This window comes from Adiantum capillus-veneris, chromosome 20, assembly GCF_014529385.1.
Source record: "Adiantum capillus-veneris isolate H3 chromosome 20, ASM1452938v2, whole genome shotgun sequence".
Lineage (NCBI taxonomy): Eukaryota > Viridiplantae > Streptophyta > Polypodiopsida > Polypodiales > Pteridaceae > Adiantum > Adiantum capillus-veneris.
This window is the reverse complement of record NC_140950.1, coordinates 101,093,423-101,113,699: the sequence shown is the minus strand read 5'-3', so window position 1 is coordinate 101,113,699 and position 20,277 is coordinate 101,093,423. Positions and strand designations below refer to the sequence as shown.

Genomic DNA, 20,277 nt, shown 5'->3' with positions numbered 1-20,277 from the left:
AAACCGGGATTGCAGTGGTACAAAAAGAAAAAGGGTCTCGCCTGATCCAAAAATAGGTGAAGCATTTTCAACGAGCTCCTTGGTAACAAAGAATGGATCAGTATGTTTTACAAAACTTGAAGATTTGAAGAGATGTGAGAAGCAATATGTGCATAATGTACAAATAGGCATGAAAAAGAGTGGGTTGCTAGAGCCTACTGAAAATGTTTTGGGTTTGTGTGAACAAGTTTCTTTTGTAGATACTATGGGTGAGCTTGATGCTATAATGAGGTCTAGTTTGCATCTTGAAAATGAAGTTGTGGAAGTTTGCTCTATGGAAATGTATCAAGTAATAGAAGCCTTTAAAGAAAGCCAAACAGTAGGCCCAGAAGTCCATGTTGAAACTAAATACAAGAGTGTAGCAAAGAAGGTGAAACCAGTAGCTTCACCCTTACCACCCAACAACAGGGAAAAGATTGAACAGGCTTCTTTACAACCAAGTTTGCGGAATCCTAAAAAGATCGGGCATACCTTCACAAAGGAGTCTTTTCAAGAGTTGCAGATTGGTTGCGAGGATTTTCTAACACAGGAGGAGACAAAGTGCTTCAAAGAAATGCTTTCAAAGCATGGTAAGGCTTTTGCATTTGAGCCACATGAGATAGCATGTGTTGATCCTTATATTGTAGCTCCTATGGTAATTTTCACAATACCTCATGTGCCTTGAAATCTGCGGCCTATTCCGGTTCCAAAGGCTCATTTGCCAAAGTTAGTAGAGCTACTAAATGAGAAAATCAAAATGGGAATCTTTGAGCCTTCTTGATTCCCTCCTAGTAGCTATTTAAAAAGAAATATAAGAAAAATACATAGAATATATATATATTGGAGTTTACCCTAGATATAGGATCTATCTAGGGTGTGAGATGATAATGAAATAGTAGAAATAAAGAATCAATGCTTTTTGCCCCAAGTTAAAGAGGCGGAGCTATTGATGCTTTTCCCATAGTATTTTATGATGGTAAAGTAAGGATAGGTTACCCTTGAGAAAAATAATAGGATGAGATAGAAGGCTTATTATTATACTTAAATATGCATATGTACATTATAGGAAAGATAATTATGTATCTAAAAAATTATAAGATAGATCTTGTAGCATGCGTTCCCACTATTTACGTGTCATAGCACGACAGTGCATCAAAGCAATTTAGCCTCATTGCGGCTTGCATAAAGACCAGCCAAAATATCCCAAGCCTGTTTTGCAGATTTTTTTGAACGGATGTGAGGAACAATGGTGCGCTTCACAGACAACGCAATCAATGCATGAGCCTGAACATCCTTTACATCCCAACGAGCTTGTTTTGCTGTAGGCAAAACAACTCTAATAGCAGCCTTCCTTGCAGCAAGACCTGCAACATCCTCAACATCGCCTACATCCTCAAAACCAGGACGTACATCAATGCCCTGCACAATATTCCAAACGCCCTTTGACACAAGAACGTGTTACATCATATAAGCCCACATAGGGTAATTGTCCCCATCCAACCAGTCCTCAGCAGCAAACATCTTGAAGACATCTGTGTTCTTGTCAGCCATGGTAAATGTTGCACCTGATGTGAAAACTGCTCAAAAATAGGAGAAACAGAGCGGGAACAACACGTGCTATATAGCACAAACCGTAGAAGACTGTAAGGTACCTGTTATGCAGAAAACGACACTGACAGAAACTCTGCACAATGACAAAATAGCCTGTGTAGCACTGTCTTTAGTGGAAACGGAGGCCGAAATGAGTCCAAATCAGAAATCGGGGAAGATGAGTAGGCGTGTGTTGGAGCAGTTGGCGACTAAGCCCAGGAGAATGCAATCTGCTCTGATACCAATTGTTGGAATTAGGGTTGTAGAGAAACGCACACAACTTGGAGAAGACGAAGGAAGCTCAAGGCACACAATAGAGAGTGTGTTTCTTAGTGTGCAATGGAAAGATAGATAGCCCTAGAGTGATGGGCGTATATACAATGCACGGGGGGGGGGGGGGGGGGGGGGGGGGGGGGGGGGAACCTCCTAAAGAGGGAAAAAATGCCCCTGCGGTCCTAGTGTGTTCACACACATCACTGCCACATGTATATGGTAACAACTATCTTTGAAGAAGTCTCAGACACTTTTTCACAATCAACATCTAAAATTTCTTCCTATTCGACTCATTCAGGAACCGGAACGATAGTGCGGTATAAGCACATACTCACCTTTTATAAGACTAATGGCCATGGAGCTCAGGTTTACCTGGATCCTAATGAAGAGTATGCCATTCGCATTGATGACCATGACATAGAGTTTGAAGAGGAAATCAGGGCAAACAACCAAGGAAATATGTATATGGATAAAAATGAAACTCAGTATTTACAAGTCGAAAACCCTGATGTGATAGATAAATGGGGGTTAGAAGTAAATACCATAATTCTAGATATGGCAACTAAAGAAGGACCAGCGACTTTAGAATTCGAGGGACACGATCAAGTTGATTTAAAGCCTTTGAAACGGCTTAGCACGGATAATCCTAGGATCGGAGTTTGTTGTTGGGAGGATAGAAACGTCAAAGATCTTCTATGGACTTCTCATGCCAAATCAGGAACAATTAACACTCATGAAGATAATCTATATCTTCAAAATCAAAGACAAGGGTTCAATAGATCTACCAGCCTACCTATTTAGGGATTGTTATAACAATAACTTTGTTATGATGAGTCCTAAGGAGGTAGAACAAACCAAATACCAAGGGTACTCCATTAGAGATTGGATATTGGGTCACGGACCAACGACTATTCCAAGAGAGGAACTCCGTGAGAGATCTTTTGCGATCAATGTTAGAAAACCCGAAACTGCCTCATCACGAAGAAAATTTGGTGACACTAAAGCCAGTCCAGGGCTACATGAGTCACTATTTTCAACAAACTGGTTTGAAGGACTAGGAACAGAACCAACTGCCAGGAGATCGGGAATTGAACCAAATAGACGTGTCGAACCAGCTAATTTTCAAAAATGGGTCAAAAAATATAGTGGATCTAGGGATCCATATGACCACTTAGCAAGTTTTAAGCAAGTGCTAAGAGCAAAACATATATTTGATTTCCATACTCAATTTGAGGGACTTGGAATGACATTAGAAGGAAAAGCACTGACATGGTTCCAAAACATTCCACCGAGGTCAATCATGGACTTAAATACATTAGCTCAAGGATTTGTAGCTGCCTGTTTCAAAACGAGGATCAAACATAACACGGTAGCTCAAATCTATAGCTTCAAACAGAAACAAAGTGAGTCTGTTAGGGATTGTGCAACTAGGATGAGCAATACATTGCAAGATGCCCAGAACTAGAAATACCTGCAGAAGAAAGATTAGTATCATTGTTTCTAGAGGGACTGTTAAACAAAGAACTTCATGCTATATTGTATAGCAAGAAACATATGACCCTAGAAGAGCGTGTGTCAGATGCTATTGACTTAGGAGACATTTGTGATATTTTCAATGAAGAAGATGTCCCTAAGATAATCAAAGAGAGAAAACAGCATCCACCAAACCAGCACAAGTGGGAACTGCTGCAGCACCGCTTACAGCCATAGAAGACATGCTGAAAAGGGTGAATGAAATGATGAATAACATGCAAAAAAACACCTATGAGGGGACCAAGGCAAGGGATACCTCAACAAGGACAACCAGTTAGGCCGTAGAAATAGTGTGCAATCAAGGGTAAATGGACCAACCATGAGACCAATGAGTGCTGTTACCAACCAAAGTATGATGGGAATGTTCAATATGTGCCTATGATGCCACAAGGACAACCCATGTACAGATATCAGCCTAATATGGCCCCAAGTTAAAGACCACTAATGGATATGGAAAGACCTCAACCCGTGTTGGGCCAACAACCTCCATATCTTGGACCTCATGCAGTGCATGTAAAGTACATGCATTCAAAGAAAATCATAGATGAACAAGCACTTGTTCCTGTTACACCCTATGCTGAGTCTAGTCCATCTACAGTAATGGTAGAAGGATATTGGTATAATTCACATCTACCGCCAAATGAAAGAATCTGTGACTTATACTACACCAGAGCTAGCACAGATGTACTATGTAGCTAATCAAGGTGTTAGACCATTCGATGGTAAGACCCATGACTAAGCCAAGGACTGGAAACTGTCATAACCGTAGTGCAGATGATCATTGGAAAAATGAATGCTCAAAGCGTGACAAGAACATTAAGCCATTTGAAGCTTTCTGTATACAATGTTTCAAAAAGGGAGGACACTTCCCTAAAGATTGTCCAAAAAATCCTTTAAACAAAGGTAAAACAGTAGTGAACGTAGTCCAAGTGATACCTAGTAGCTCATCAAAGAGTGAACCCATTTTCCAATCAAGGTAATCACCAGAGCCTAGGCAAAGAAAAAGAAACATAACTCCTCTAATGATTCGGAGAATACCAAAGTTTCCTCTCAAAAGACCAAAAGAAGCAGAAGCCAAAGGTATGAGATGAGAAAACAGAAACAAAGGGTTGAAATCGAGGAGAAAGCCAAGCAACTATTCCAGGAAAAAGTGAAAGAAATTGGAAGTGAAATCAAGGAAACCAGAGTGAAATCTGGAGGATCAATATTGGTAGACAAAAATTTTGAGCCAATCAATGCAGTCTTGGAAGCTTACCAAGCGGGACTTAAAGCAGGCCAAAACATGGAAAAAAAATGGAAAAACTATCCTTCTCTAGATATGGAAGAGCTAAGCTTGAAGCTTATCAAAATCTGGTAAGAATTACTCAAGAGATGCTGGAAATACAAAACCCAAGCTCGAGAGTATAGCAAAACCTGAGGAGCTTGTGGTAGGAATTAGTAAAGAGAAATCCGAAGTGGTGGTAGAATCCCACCTTGAAACTAAAGAGCCAGAACTCAGTGTCGGATAGTGAAAATGCCTTAGGTGGAATTCCGTTCGTAGAAGAAGACTGGCCAGGACACTTACGGGAAAAAGTTACAAAGATTAATGATGGGAGCCTAACTTTGAAGTCAGCTCCTATAGAGGAAGTTTGGTTAGACAATCTGTCTCTTGATATGGACATGGATGTACAATCCTTGTATGGGGATTGTGGCTCTGAAGCTTCAGGACTGTCTAAACCAATGACTTTGAAAACACTACCCTCTTACTTGGGAGATAACAAAGACGAATCCATAGTGTGTAAAACCACTCAGATAAAAAGAGCAGAACAGACCCTAGAGGTAGACAACATCCATTCAATCATGTCTACACCCATTCAATGCACTCTTACTTTAGGAGAAGTGTTAAAAATCAGACCATATTTATGGAATGATCTACATAAAACTCTAGAGAAGGTGGGGATAACAGGGCTAATCGCAAAAAAATTAGGAAAATTGAAACACGAATTGGATAACAAAGAGATAAGATCCATTCCAATGAACAAAGTTGGAGAATACTACGAAGGGGAAGAAGGAGACACAACCCTTCCAGTGAGATATAATGATATGGAAACCATGGCAATACTAAATAGTGGGGTAGGTATAGCCATAGCCACGAAAGCAGTATGGGAATCATGGGGAAAACCGGCCATTAGACAAACTCGAATGAAATTGCAATTGGCTGATGGACACATCGAAAGACCCTTAGGACTACTTGAAAAAGTGATAGTTAGTTCCTGTGGAATTGATTATCAACATGCTTTTGCAATTGTGGACTTTGAAAAGAAACTCAATCATGAAATCATCTTGGGAAGAGCTTTCATTCAACAAGTACAACTCATCCAAGATTGGGGAAATAATTATCTGTACTTGAAGCAAGTGGGATCAATAACAAGGGTTAATTTAAATGATCACACTTATAGAGATGTTATGAAAACGCCCATACAAGAATTTGACTTAGTCTCTTTGGCTGAAACAAAGCTTCCATCTTGGTTAAACAAAGACACACCTATTTGGATGTACGGAGCTTCAAAAAAGGGGAGCTTAAAACGAGAAGAATGTATCTTAGAAAGGGATTGCACAGATGAAGCCTATGTACCTGAACCCTTCCCGGAGCATTTGTTTGAGCCAATTGAGTGGACTTAAATTTCGGCAACAATGGATGTATGTGTAAATACATCTATGCCTACTTAATTTTGCAATGAGGATGGCTATGACATAATTTCCATACAAATGATCTCAACCCTTCACATTGAAGATGAAATTCAAGAACCCAAGGACTTAATGAAAGCTCAACAAGTCTTTTCAGACCTCTACTATGATGCAACAGATGAGTTAGAAGAACATTCAGCTACCTCAGATGATTCGAGGTTCGAAAAAGAACACGTGAGAGCTAAAGTACTCATGAAAGGAGGAGAGGCAATTTTTTTTAACTTGACTTTCCAAACCAGAAATCAAGAAGACAGAAATGGTATAGAAGAAAAAGAGACACCAGAAACTTGAAATTTAAACCTATGCCATTAATCTCTAGTAGAACACAGTTTCTGATGCAGATAGATGCACATGATTGTGTCAAAGACAAAATCACGGGTAGATATCCTTCAGATGAAAAGCAAGAAATGTCAAAAACATCGAGAAAAACGAGAAAGGAAACTCAAGCAAAACCTAAATACCAAGACAAGGATTCAACCATGACACGAGTTGAACGAAGAAAGAAGTATCAAGAGTTGAAGAAAGCTCTAAAGGAGATGTATACCACTGAAATGGAAACCACCGAGGAGGAAGGTAAAGATGTAATGAGTGTTCCATCCCATTACAAGAAATATACTCTCCAAGACCGAAAGATCATAGTCAAACAACCTATTAGGGAACTAAGAAAACAGGTCGAGTGCTACAAAGGACCTGAAAACGCAAAAAAGATAGATCTGGCCGAACGGGGAGAAGAGCTTAGACCTACCTACATTGCAAACTACCCGATGGAAGAAGAAGAAGAGCTTTTGTTAAGCTTACTGAAAGAATACCGAGATATCTTTGCTTGGTCTTATAAGGATCTCAAGGGTGTTGATCCAAAAATCTGTTAGCATACCATACCTATGAGAGATGATGCAAAACCGAGCAGACAAAGGCCATGTACTTCTAATGAAACATTTTCCAAAAAGATCAAAGAAGAGATAGAAAAGCTAAAGGAGGCCAAATTCATTTATGAAATTAAACACACAGATTGGGTGTCTCCAATTGTGGTAGTACCCAAGAAAAATGGAAAATTAAGGGTGTCTGTCAATCTACTAACATAATATGGCGGAAGGGCTCCCCTTTATACGTGTCGCAATCTGCGACTTGAAGGCTAAAATCCAAAACGAAAAAAAATCTAGTTGCACGCGATAAAGAGGGAGAGGGGGGAAGAGAGAGAGAGGCCGCCGAAGGCAGCTAACCGTACTAGTCTCAAGAAAGTAAATGCAGCCACCATTAGAGACAACTTTCCTCTTCCAATCAATGAGCACATTTTAGAACAAGTTGCAGGAAAAGAAGCTTAAAGCTTTATAGATGGCTTTTCGGGATACAATCAACTTTTGGTTGACCCCAAAGATCAGCATAAAACTGTCTTTGCAATTGAATGGGGTATTTTTGCCTATTGGGTTATGCCTTTTGGGTTGACTAATGCTCCTACCACCTTTCAAAGATTGATGAGCCATGCTTTTAAGGAATATCTTTGGAATTTCTTGGAAGTATATATGGATGATCTATGTGTACATTCATCAATCTAGCCTGATCAATTTGAACACCTCAAAAAGGTATTCGAAAAATGTAAACTTTTTAGGATTTGCTTAAATCCTAAAAAGTGCACATTTATGGGCAGACAAGGAAAACTTCTTGGACATATAGTGTCTAAAAATGGCATAGCTACTGATATGGATAAAATTCATGTTATTGCTTAATTGCCTAGATTGACAATAGTCAAAGGGGTTCAAGCTTTCATGGGACATTGTGGATATTACAGATGATTCATTTACATGTACGCTATAATTGCAAAACCCATGTAATGTTGTTTAGCAATACTTGTACCTGAACAAGTCATTCTAAGTATCCGATAATTTCTAGCCATCGAAATTGCTCCTGATACGTTGTGCTGAAAATGGTCTAGAAAACAAATTTGACAGCACCTAAGGACTTTGTCGTGACACATACTTGAAATAGTGGGCGCCAATGTCAGTCCCAGAGACTCATATTCACCACATGTGGAATATGTGTCAACTAAGGATGTCTAAAAAAAAGAACATCCGACAAGTACAAGATGTACTTGTGTGTGGAGGTAACTGCAAGCACTCTACGACGGGAGTGAGAGGGACCCTCATTAGCCTTGCTCCACACTGGTTAAACCGAACTCCTTGAGTTCCTAGACCATGTTGCATCCCATGTGACAACATGTGCCAAGTAAAACCTTACAAGTAGGTTCAAAACTGCGTAATGCAAATACCGTATTTTGGACACAACGATCCAAAAGTCTTGGCTTTTACGTGACCTTGTCATCTTGCTGAAGAGAAACAAATGGATGAAAACATAGAAGTTTATGCATCCTACTTGGAAAAAGAAACATAAAACCAAATCGGATGCGTACCTGGAGGGTGAACATGCTGTTCACGTATTCGTACTGAAAGGCAGCTAGCCAAACTTCTCGCCTGCAAAGGACTAGGAACACTAATTGAAAATTAGTGAAATGCAACTAGTATTGCACATGTAACCTTGGGTGTTGCCTTTGCAATCCAGACCTCTTGGTTAAAACAACATTGTCAAACCCCGTGGTTAAATATTGCATGAAAATGGCTCAACGAGTAGCGGCCCTTGGCCTTGTTCGTGACCCCTGTTGGGTTTTCCCTGGCATTTTATTACTTTTGAAAGGGCAGGTGTCTGGTAGTGCACTCGAATCTGGCTCATAGCCATATATGCGAATAACTTGAGAGCTGGTGGATGTCCCGCACATGCCTTCTTCGCTTGGTTTAATCTGATGTCTATTGAGAGAACATGCAAAGTCTCCCAAGTGTATATGCTGATAGCATATTCAAACGTCGAAAACTGATATGCCGTATGTCGTAAGGGAAAGCCTTGCTCCCAAGAAGTCTATTAATAAGATGAGACAAAACTGATACTGAATGCTCATAGCAAACAGGTACGCTTTGTGACACACATGTATCCAAGTAGAGAACATCGACCGTGTCAAAAGTTCATAGAGAATCGGCCTTGTCGAATCGTGCACTGTGTTGAGAATCGTGATATTGCCCAGTATTGATAGAGTTAGCATCTACAATTGAGCTATCAAGTGTCACCTATTGCCAAACTCCACTTGATTAAAGCAACATAGTTGGCATTGTAGAATATCCTGTGTTGCCCAATATTACTGGCAGGTACAATATAGCTGGAATGTATCGTACTAACCAGTTTTGGCGATCGACTTCTTAGAATTAAACCAATAATTGGTATTTGAGCCTTGCTCCCTTGGCCAAAGTATGATAATGCCCAACTGAAGTGAACATAATGTATTGACCATGGTCACAATTGAGCTGCAGGTAAGCTCTCTGGGTACCATGACGGTGAGCACCCTAATTATATGAGCTTGCAAGACAAGATGATACATAAAGCTATGAAAACCACAAGAATAGGAAAACTCAAACCTTATATGGTCCTGGTCGTTGCTGCAGGTATAAGGGTCGCAAAAGCGTCCTCCATGCATGGCCATGATGTTGGATGATCACCATGCCATGCATAGCGTTAACATGTGGTTGATGCTCAATTGCCTACCGTACCATTGTCAAGATGTTCCTTTTGCACCACGAGTGCATGCGGGCCTAAAGGCCGTCACAATCCGTGTTTGACTTCGTGCATGAGTCGAGACGTAAATTAAAAATGTATGCTCATCCTGCTTAAGAACTGCATTCAAAAGGTAATGCTCGTCTGCAGATGATGAAGATGGAGTCTCGGGATGAATCAAGGGCAATAATGATGCTTCGAATGCTCACAAACGGTTGCTCCCGACACTCCGCATGGAGTGTGCCTCTTAACAGGAGAAAAATTGGATGCCCTAGTAAAAGCATAACGAAATAATTTTTTTTAAAAATGGCAGCTTACTGTGAGCGATGGCGGCCAACTGCACCGTATGTCGTGGAGGAAATCTCGCCCACTGCTGTGCTTGCCCAACCACGGCCTGTGTCGGCACTTGATGATCTCCTCCTTGCGCTCCCATCGAGTCCGCCTGCGCGGTTTGGTGGAGGTTGAGCTTTGCTCCCTCCCCGCCGGCAAGCGGCCTTACACACGAGACTCCTCGGCCAGGAGTCTTTACCCGCCTGTCAAGCACGGTTCTCCTTCCCGCCTTTTGCATGGCTTTGCATGCCTTCATGCAAGATGAGATACCACGCCCATTTGCTTATATGGAAACTTGACAATCAAGCCCAAGCAAGAACAACGATTCATGCCAAGGAAAATCGCGGGAGAGAAAAAGAGAGAGAGAGAGAGAGAGAGAGAGAGAGAGAGAGAGAGAGAGAGAGAGAGAGAGAGAGAGAGAGAGAGAGAGAGAGAGAGAGAGAGAGAGAATCGAGACCTTGCTTCTTCCCCTCCTCCCTGGCTTCCCTCTCCCTTGGCTCTGATAGCAGTGAAAGGGCAAAGGGAGATAGACGTGCCAATAACCACCCAACCATACCTATATATAGGCCCTTGGCCCTCTGGCTCTTAGCTATATATAGACCCTGTACCGCATGTGTATCCATCTGCCCTTTGCCAGGCCGTGCCCTCCTATAGTCCTACCCTTGGCATGACAAGTAGCCACATGCGACTCTTCCTTGCCAGCTGGAGTTTTCTGGTCAATGCAATGAATACCACTGTTCTCCTTTGGCACGTCATCTTAGACTGGCGCCAAACAAGGAATATGAGCAGAACCTGCAAGCAGATTAGTAAAGTTGTAGCTTGCGCAATCATCAGATAGTTGAAGGCAACCTAAACAGTTAAATGAGATCTGAATCAACTACAACCAACCTGTATGCAGAAGCATTGATTTAACTAAGTCTAGAATATTCCTCTTAGAGGAGGTGTCAGCACATACCATCTCCAATCTAACCCAACCAGCAAAACACAGAGCATGGTATGCATGACCGCATGTTAGAATGTACATGCAAACCACATCAGAAGCCATAAATGCAAGCCCACATGCGACACATATTCCTGGAATAGACACTATAGCCTGCGAGTGGCTCACATGTTGGAACAAATAACATTGTGTCACCTTGCTTCACCTGCTCCAGCAAGCTCTCACGGAAGTTGATTTGTTGCAGACACTGACTTGCTGATGCTTCCAAGTCAATCACTTCTTTTTGCATGACAAATTAAAAAACAATGATAATCCCACGGGGTATAGATCTAAGAAGCACCATGACAATAAAAGGGTACCATGATAAGTACCTTGGGCACTACCACCATACCAAAAAACTGCCTTTCCAAAAAAACCACCAAGGCAAAGAAAAGTACCATGGTTTGTAAACAAACCACTCTCACCATGACAAGAAAGACTTCCATGAAAAAAAAACCACCATGACCAAGAAAAGTACCATAATAGGTACCTTATGCACTTTAGGATAACTTGGAGAAACAACCATGACCCATAAAACCACCATGGTAGAAAACACTACCATCACAAGTACCTTGGGCACAACCACCATAACATACAAACTCCAAAACAAAAACACCATAAGAGAACAAACTACCATATAAAGTACCTTGGGCACAACCACCATAACATACAAACTCCAAAAACAAACACCATAAGACAACAAATCACCATATAAAGTACCTTGGACACAACCACCATTACATACAAACTCCAAAAAAAAAACCCCAACCACCATAAAGCAAACTACCATGACAAGTACATTGTGCACAATTACCATAATATACAAACTTCAATAAAAAAGAAACCACCATAAAAGAAAATACAAAAATGAAATGTACCTTCCATGGTGGAAAAACTACCATGACAAGTACTTCGTGCACAATTACCATAATATACAAACTTCAATAAAAAAAGAAACCACCATAGAAGGAAAAAAAAAGAAAAGTACCTTCTATGGTGGAATAAACTACCATGACAATTACCTTGCGTACAATTACCATAATATACACACTTCAATAATAACAAAACTACCATAGAAGAGAAAAAAAATGAAAAGTACCTTCTGCGGTGGAACAAACAACCATGACAAGTACATTGTGCACAATTACCATAATATACAAACTTCAATAAAAAAGAAACCACCATAGAAGAAAAAACAAAAATGAAAAGTACCTTATATGGTGGAACAATATCCCATGACATGTAATGAAAATGACCTATAAACTTTGAGAAGAGCGTAATTAAGAGAATTAAAGTGAGCATTTTTGTGAGATCACTTTGGGAACATAGGGGGTGAACTTAATTGATGGTAGCAACATAAACATAGTACTCAATTAACTTGGCATGAACAATACTTTTGCAAGAGAGAGAGAGAGAGAGAGAGAGAGAGAGAGAGAGAGAGAGAGAGAGAGAGAGAGAGACAGAGAGAGTATATTAAAGAACATGACAATAGTTGAGGACCGGATTTACCTGGTGCTGATCCCCCCTCAAAAAGGCATTTGTATTATAGATTCTCCCATCAGGAGAGACTTGGTACAATACAATCTTTGTGTTCTTTGTGACCTTGGTGATGCTATGAAGACGAGCATAACATAAACTTTGCAAAAAGCATTAACTATCTCAAGCCTCGGTCCCAAGGCCTCAAACACCTTCGAAGGTGGAGAGAGCTAGCGGGGAATGAGGATAGGGAAGAGGAAGAAGAATCATTCATAGGAGAAAGAAATAGTTCCTCACTTATCATCACTCTTCTTGATTAGCATGGCATATTAGCATAGTAATGACGATGAAGAAGATGACAAGCTTAAGCATTGAAGCATGGCTCTTGGTTGGATTTGCATTCCATCGTCAAGATTGTTGGTGTAGGCTCTCAACTTCTCAACAAGCTTGAAGAAGGAGATGGAGCTCTTGCACTTTTGCACCACACAGTGAGAGAATGTCTGTGTGTGTGGGAGAGTATACCCCCTCTCAAGCTTGGTTCACCCCCCCCCCCCCCCCCCCCCCCCTCTCTCTCTCTCTCTCTCTCGCTCGAATTATATAATAATATCATTTGGACATGTGTCCTCTTTTTCCTCTTTGAGAGAAAGAACTTAATTATTTATTTTTATGCATCTAAATTCTCATTGGACCCCTTTAAATCCTATCCAATAGGATTCAAGCACATCATGAGGGCCACATGTGGAAGATTTTGACACGTGTCTTTTATGCTTCTTAGGTCATTTGGTTTAAATTAGACACTTCAAGCACTCAGTCAATTAAGCACGAAAACCGTTTATGCCTCTTGAGAGTTTATCTTTGAATTGAACACTTCAAGAACCTTAGTCATTGAAGCATGAAAATCACCTCAAGCTTTGGGCAACGTTCCCACAAACACTCTAAGAACTTTAGTTAACAAGCCGACAAGGATCTCATGCTTGGGTAGGATCCTTGCTTGCGTAAGGTCAAAGGACTTTTTAACACTAACTTTTGGAGGTTTTTAATGAAGCTAACCCTAAGGTATTTTAAGCTCCATTAGATGCACATTGCTTTTGATAAACTACCTCCTTTTTTGGATCCCTATTGAGATGTAACCATCTCTCCTCTTGGTCCCTTGCTGAGGTAAATCTAGAAGCGCTTATTACACATTGCTCTTTGGTAGACCGTCTCCTTTTGGACCCCTATTGAGATGCAACCATTTCTCCTTTTGGTCCACTGTTGAGATAAGTCTAGAAGCACATATCTATATCCTAACTCTTGTTCCCCTTTTATCTTTCCATATTAAGTGATCAGTTTAATATGAGAAAATCATTTGGTAAAGTTAGATACTATATTTTATGACATTACCTCTCTCTTGAAATCATAGTTGTCCTCAACTATGAGGTAGAGAAGATAAAACCTAGTCATTAGTCGATGTTTCTTAGCGGGCAGAGGATCCCTTTTTACCCTATGACATCATTCAAGAATGGATGACTAATCCATTTAGTGCTCGGGAGACTTAGCTGCCGCCGCAAGCATGTCTGCTCTTTAGTCCATATCATACTTCTAAAGTAGAGTGACAAGTTCTACTTGGTGTCTGGGAGACGTCGTCACCACAAACATGATCCTAAGCATGCATACTTCTTAAATTTTGTGCACAATAAAAGAAAGAGAATGAGTCTTATAAGACAAAACATTGTTCATTTAAAATGCATTTTCATTTGCTTACTCTAGTGTAGAATTGTAAGCATTGACAAGGTTCATATTATCCTTAAGCTAGGTTCCTTGTATCCATCTAGAATCTTTAAAAGGATAATTCTTAAACTTAACAAGATATCATTGAATGACATTACCGTTTCTTAATACCCTGTCTTCGTGTCGAAGAATCGATTCGGGCTGCAACACCTCTTCTTGATCTTTGATCTCTGGCGGGTTCTCCATTATTGGTTGTTTTGGTGGCTCTCCTTTGTAAGGCTTGAGTAGGCTCACATGGTTAGCATTGTGAATGAGCCAATGGTTGGGAAAATTTAACTAATAAGCCATCTCACTGATTGGCTTAAGAATTTTAAAAGAAAGGAGCATAGCATCTTTTTGATAGTTTAGCATAATACTCTTTGTGGCTCATAGGATTCTTGCTTGTAGTATGCCTTAGATGAGCCTTGAGAAACTTTAGCAAGACCAAATCATTTTTCTTAAATGCTAAGGCTCTTCTATGCTTATTAGCAACAACCCTTTTTTCCTTTGCTGTGAGATGCCCAATAAATCTGATCCATCAATTTAAAAAAGCGTCGAAGAATGCCCATGCATGTCACCTTCACCATAGTAGTATTCATATTTGAAATCTAGGAGATGACGTACCTGACAGGAATCTTATTGAGAAGTTGTGCTTTTCAAAAGGACAACACACTGTGAGGTCCAGTCCAGCAGCGCTGCCATCAAACAGACGGGAAAAGGGAGAGCAGTAGGAGGTGTAGGAGATGATGCTGAGGAGGGGCCCTTTGTATGCGCATGCATGGTGTGTGGTCGATTGTAACCGTAGAACAATGTATATATATACACATACATACATATACATACATACATACATACATACATATATATATATATATATATATATATATATATATATATATATATATATATATATATATATATATATATATATATATATATATATATATATATATATATATATATATATATATATATATATATATATATATATATATATATATATATGTGTGTGTGTGTGTGTGTGTGTGTGTGTGTGTGTGGCGGACGATTATCAACAATATGCTCAAGCGAGCCCCTCTTCACATTCAGCCACATGCTTTGTCAGGCGACTCGAGCTCCAATTCTGATTGCGTCCAGGCTGAATTAGCGCAGAGTCTCTCTCTCTCTCTCTCAGCTTTTTTTGATTGGGTCAAGACTGAATTAGCACAAAGGCCGCAGACTAAGCTAATGCCGCTTCTCTCTCTTTCTTTCACTGTGTCACTATGCAGCCGGAGACAGAGGGAACACCAGCCGGATCAAGAAGCTTTAGCCACGTGGGGGGGGGGACCCTCGGGACTAAGTGACACGGGCATGGGAGGGTGGGATCTACGGCGGGGGTATTGTGGGCCGTAGATCTGGAATGCGGGTACCCTATATTACGTTTGTAATAAAAGTAATCTAGGGTCTCACGCCATGTACGCATTTTGAAGCGTGAGGGTCCTAATTTACTTATAACGTGTATGCAAAGCGACGACAGCCAAAAGTAATGTAGGGCACCCTAGAGTACCAAAAGTAATCTAAAATACCCTAGATTATTTTAGGCGCTGCCACCCATATCTACGGGCCACAATCCCCCCATTGTAGATCCCACCCTCCCATGCCCGTGTTACATAATCCCGAGGGGGGGGAACCCCTGCCCCTTTTATAATTGTACGATGGACCTTGCTAGGGTCTACTTGAAACTTAGCAACAAGGTGGATGGAACTCATTAGGATCTTTAGCAAACCACACCCTGGACAGCACATGTGTGTGTGATTAATGAGCCCAATGGTGTCACTACCTGTAAAGGCTTCGTACTATTGTAGAAACATAAAAGGACTTGGTGTTTTTACAGACAATGGTGCGAGATTTTCTCGACTAGCGCAATTGAAAAGTGGGGGCTCGGACAGAAAACCAGACGAACTCTGTGCCTCCGTGGTCTTTGCCTTCTTCTATAAGAGGGCGGCAGGGTTTAACAGGAATTACACCCACTCATACATACATACAGAGAGAGAGAGAGAGAGAGAGAGAGAGAGAGAGAGAGATCTGTTTTCTACGCGTGTCTAAATTAACGAGGCAATTTGTGCGCCATGGCTGAGAGGCCTCAGAACGTTGGCATTGTCGCATTGGATGTCTATTTCCCTGCTACATCTGTCCTGCAGGTATTCTTATGTTCTTTTTGAGAGAGAGAGAGAGAGAGAGAGAGAGAGAGAGAGAGATTTGTTTTCATGCATATATGAGATCTACTATGTAGAATTGTGGGAATCCTCCCTCTTTCTTCAATGTAGGTGTGTCTCGTGCTTGTATTTTTAATGTTCTATGTGTTCTTTGTGTTGCGTGTGTGATTGTGGGCAACGATTTTGCAGGAGCCCAATTTCATTTTGTGTATTTTGGTAGATGAATGCTGACCGCCCACATCTTACACTAAAATTCCTGAGCAACTATTACTGATAATATTTGTTTCTGCTTGTGTCGCCGATTAGGATGCTCTGGAGGATTTTGATGGTGCGAGCAAAGGAAAATATACAATTGGGCTGGGTCAAGATCGGTTGGCTTTTTGCTCAGATCTTGAAGATGTCATATCAATGAGGTACAAAACGCTAATGCAGTGTTTATTTCAACTTAGTACAGAAATTCTATCCGGCCCAATCACGGGGGTCCCATGCATTAATAGTCATGGAATGGACTGTGCACACTTGGCCAGTCACTGGACAAGCATGATCCAAGCCATGGTGGCCTGGGCTACACACCTCTGTGGCCATGTATGGCCTCCTAACAATCCTGTGTGGCGTACTAGCCCTAAACCATGGCACTTGCGGTGTGCTCTAGGCACCCTATCCATGCCTGCCATCTGTGCTACTTGGCTCCACTCCTATAGATGACATAACATGGACATACTGTTTTCACCATCTAAAGCTTTGCATTTTATAGATTTGGCTTAAAATTGACATCTGAGAGGCTTATGATTGCTGTTTGCTGCTCTATCTCAGCTTGACCGTCGTTCAATCTCTTCTTCATAAGTACAATGTCAAGCCCAGTCAAATTGGACGGCTTGAAGTTGGAAGTGAGACTGTGGTAGACAAGAGCAAATCTATAAAGACTTGGATTATGCAACTCTTTGAGGTATTGTGATGCTACATATGATTTTTAATTGGGAGACTTTTAAGTTCAAACCTTTGTACTTGATAGTAACCTCTTGTGCAGAAATCAGGGAATACCGACATTGAAGGTGTAGATTCAACAAATGCTTGCTATGGTGGGACTGCTGCCTTGCTGAATTGCATGAATTGGGTTGAAAGCACTGCTTGGGATGGCCGGTTCGGACTTGTTGTCGCAGCCGATAGTGCTGTAAGTATTTTATCACACTGTGAATTACAGCCTTGCTTACATGAATGTTGCGGGAGTCATTGGAGTCTGATACTGTGTGTGAGTTTAAGGTGTATGCTGAAGGAGCTGCCCGTCCAACAGGGGGAGCTGGAGCTGTGGCGATGCTTATTGGGCCTAATGCGCCGCTAGTCATGGAGCGGAAGTACACTGGAACACATATGACCCATGTTTATGACTTCTACAAGCCCAAGCTTGCTAGCGAATACCCGGTTTGTCTCTTTTAGTGCTCTATGTTGTATTTGCCACAATCACATGGAGGGATGTTTCTTGATTGCATTATGTGGTGGTTTCTTTGTAGGTGGTTGATGGAAAGTTGTCGCAGACATGCTATCTAAAGGCATTAGATATCTGTTATGGTCGCCTCTGTGAGAAGTATGTTTAGTGCATTCAAACAAGAACGCAAAACTTGGTAGAGTTTCTTATCAATGTTTTTAACACCAGGTTTGAGAAGGCAGAAGGAAAGCCTTTTTCTTTGTCGGAAGCGGATTTTGTTGTTTGCCATTCTCCCTACAACAAGGTATTACCATCATAGGATGGATTTTAAGTAACACAGTTTTCCTCTCTGCAGGAGCTTTCTTTTCATTACATGGGTGTGTTGCAGTTGGTACAGAAGAGCTTTGGGCGCCTTGTCTACAATGACTTCTTAAGACAAGCTAGGTAAGGAAAGCTGTCAAGGGAACTTTTTCTAAGTTTAAAGGATTTCCATTGTTAGGGCAGTTGCTGCTATCAAGCTGTTGATGTTTCAGGGCAACAGAACTTGAATGATTTGTTTTTTTTGGTTATCCCTTCAGCTATTTAGAGGCAACTGCTTTGGCTGCTCTAGAGCCCTTCCGGAACGTGGGAATGGAGGAGAGCTACAGTAATCGCGATCTGGAGAAGGTTTTAAGCTTTCCAAACTGGTTTAAATGTGTGTGCTGTTGAAATGTTGCCAACATGTAAGAGGACTCAAATTGGCTAGACTGGAGGTCCCGATCGCTTTAAGGTTTTGGGGTCTAGATGGACCGCCCCGGAAGTTTGTCCCCAATTTCGAACATGTGCATGTGCATGGTTGTGGACATATGGGACTTGTTTGTGTGATGTGCACAGTATATAGTGTAGATGTATGGTGGGATATAGGGTTCTTTCATGATTATTAACTTGCTGCCCCTGGCCATGGTAGTAGCCATGTTTGAAGGGAAAGTCAAAATTTCTTAGTAAATTCGGAAGGTAGTTTAACTGGTTCACAATGCTGCTCTTCAGATTTCTCAGCAAGTGGGGAAACCTCTTTATGCCACAAAAGTTGAGCCTGCTACACTAATCCCAAAGCAAGTTGGAAACATGTATTGTGCGTCATTATATGGGGGGCTTGTGTCTCTCCTTCACCAGAAAGCTGGTGCTCTGGTACGGAAAACTAATACTTATTATCATGATCGGTTTCCTAGTGTGTCTATTGCTTCAGTTGATTATGTGGGTTTGACATACAGGAAGGAAAACGAACGTTAATGTTTTCTTATGGAAGTGGGTTGGCCTCAACACTCTTTTCTATTCGGTTTCGAGAAGGTGAAGGACATTTTACTATGTCAAGAATCAGCTCCGCACTCGATGTCGCAAACAAGATTCAATCATTTATTACGGTACGTATGTATGAGGTAGAGCTCGTGTTTGTTATCAGCTGTCATACAAATCATGATGAAATGCTTGTTAAAGTTATGCATCTCATGTGAACGTGCCTAGTTTATGGGCGGGCAACGCACTATGGGAAGTATATAAAGGCCCCTACGATTATTACTTTGTATCCCCCTGTTACTCTCGCACATGTCTGCTATTTGAGTGTGTTACATCTATGCTTCTGCATTGTGCTATTCTGACAATGCTATGTGCCATTTCTTGCAGGTTTCACCTGAAGAGTTCGAAAAGACAATGAAGATCATGGAGACCCGATATGGTGCAAATGATTTCAAGCCTGTTGCAAAGATGAGCAACATAAGACCAGGAACCTTCTTCCTTATTGGAGTTGATGCACTTTACAGGCGATCATATGATGTAAAGCAAGCTGAGGCGGCTGCCAATGGTGTATTGCATTGAAGAATACGTAGTGAGATACAGTGTATCTTCTTCCCATAGAAACCCATTCTTCTGTAATTCACAGTTTCAAATAGAAATAGTCAGCATTGAGTGGTTTTAGGATTGGGTATTTATGTGCTTCCATTGTTGAGACAGGTAGGCATGAATTTTTACTGATTGAAGATTGGCAATACGGCTCTTACCTTATTGTAAGATTCATATGTAATGGGCAAATTGCCTTAAAAAGTAGGCAAAAATTCTAATAAATTTTATATGGTCCCTGATCTGAATTGCTTATTTGTGCTACAAGAGTCTCAGATTTCGAATGTTGAGAGAGAAATGAAATGTTATATTAACGTCTTCAAAAGGCCATAATGACCTATGAGACCCGAAAGTTACAAAGTGGTGGATTTGATACAAAGTCAGAGTAGCAAAATAACCTAACAATAGTACAAAACAAAGATATATACTATGGGGTTCTAAGTTGATCGATGTGAACCAAGCAAAAGACTAAGTAAAAAATGGGCGGCTTGTTGGGATAGTTGAATCACAAGAGATCTAGC

The 20,277-nt window shown here is 40.9% G+C and overlaps 1 protein-coding gene across 1 annotated transcript; it reads left to right on the top strand.

Annotated features, from left to right (window-relative positions):
* Positions 1-16,146: 16,146 nt before the first annotated feature.
* Positions 16,147-20,011, top strand: LOC147432997 (hydroxymethylglutaryl-CoA synthase-like). Its single transcript, XM_086492746.1, has 12 exons — positions 16,147-16,446; positions 16,768-16,874; positions 17,275-17,407; positions 17,489-17,632; positions 17,722-17,880; positions 17,970-18,043; positions 18,113-18,188; positions 18,273-18,328; positions 18,463-18,550; positions 18,911-19,051; positions 19,135-19,284; positions 19,544-20,011. The coding sequence occupies exons 1-12, from the start codon at positions 16,375-16,377 to the stop codon at positions 19,733-19,735; spliced, it is 1,392 nt and encodes a 463-aa protein (XP_086348872.1). The 5' UTR covers positions 16,147-16,374; the 3' UTR covers positions 19,736-20,011.
* Positions 20,012-20,277: the final 266 nt, after the last annotated feature.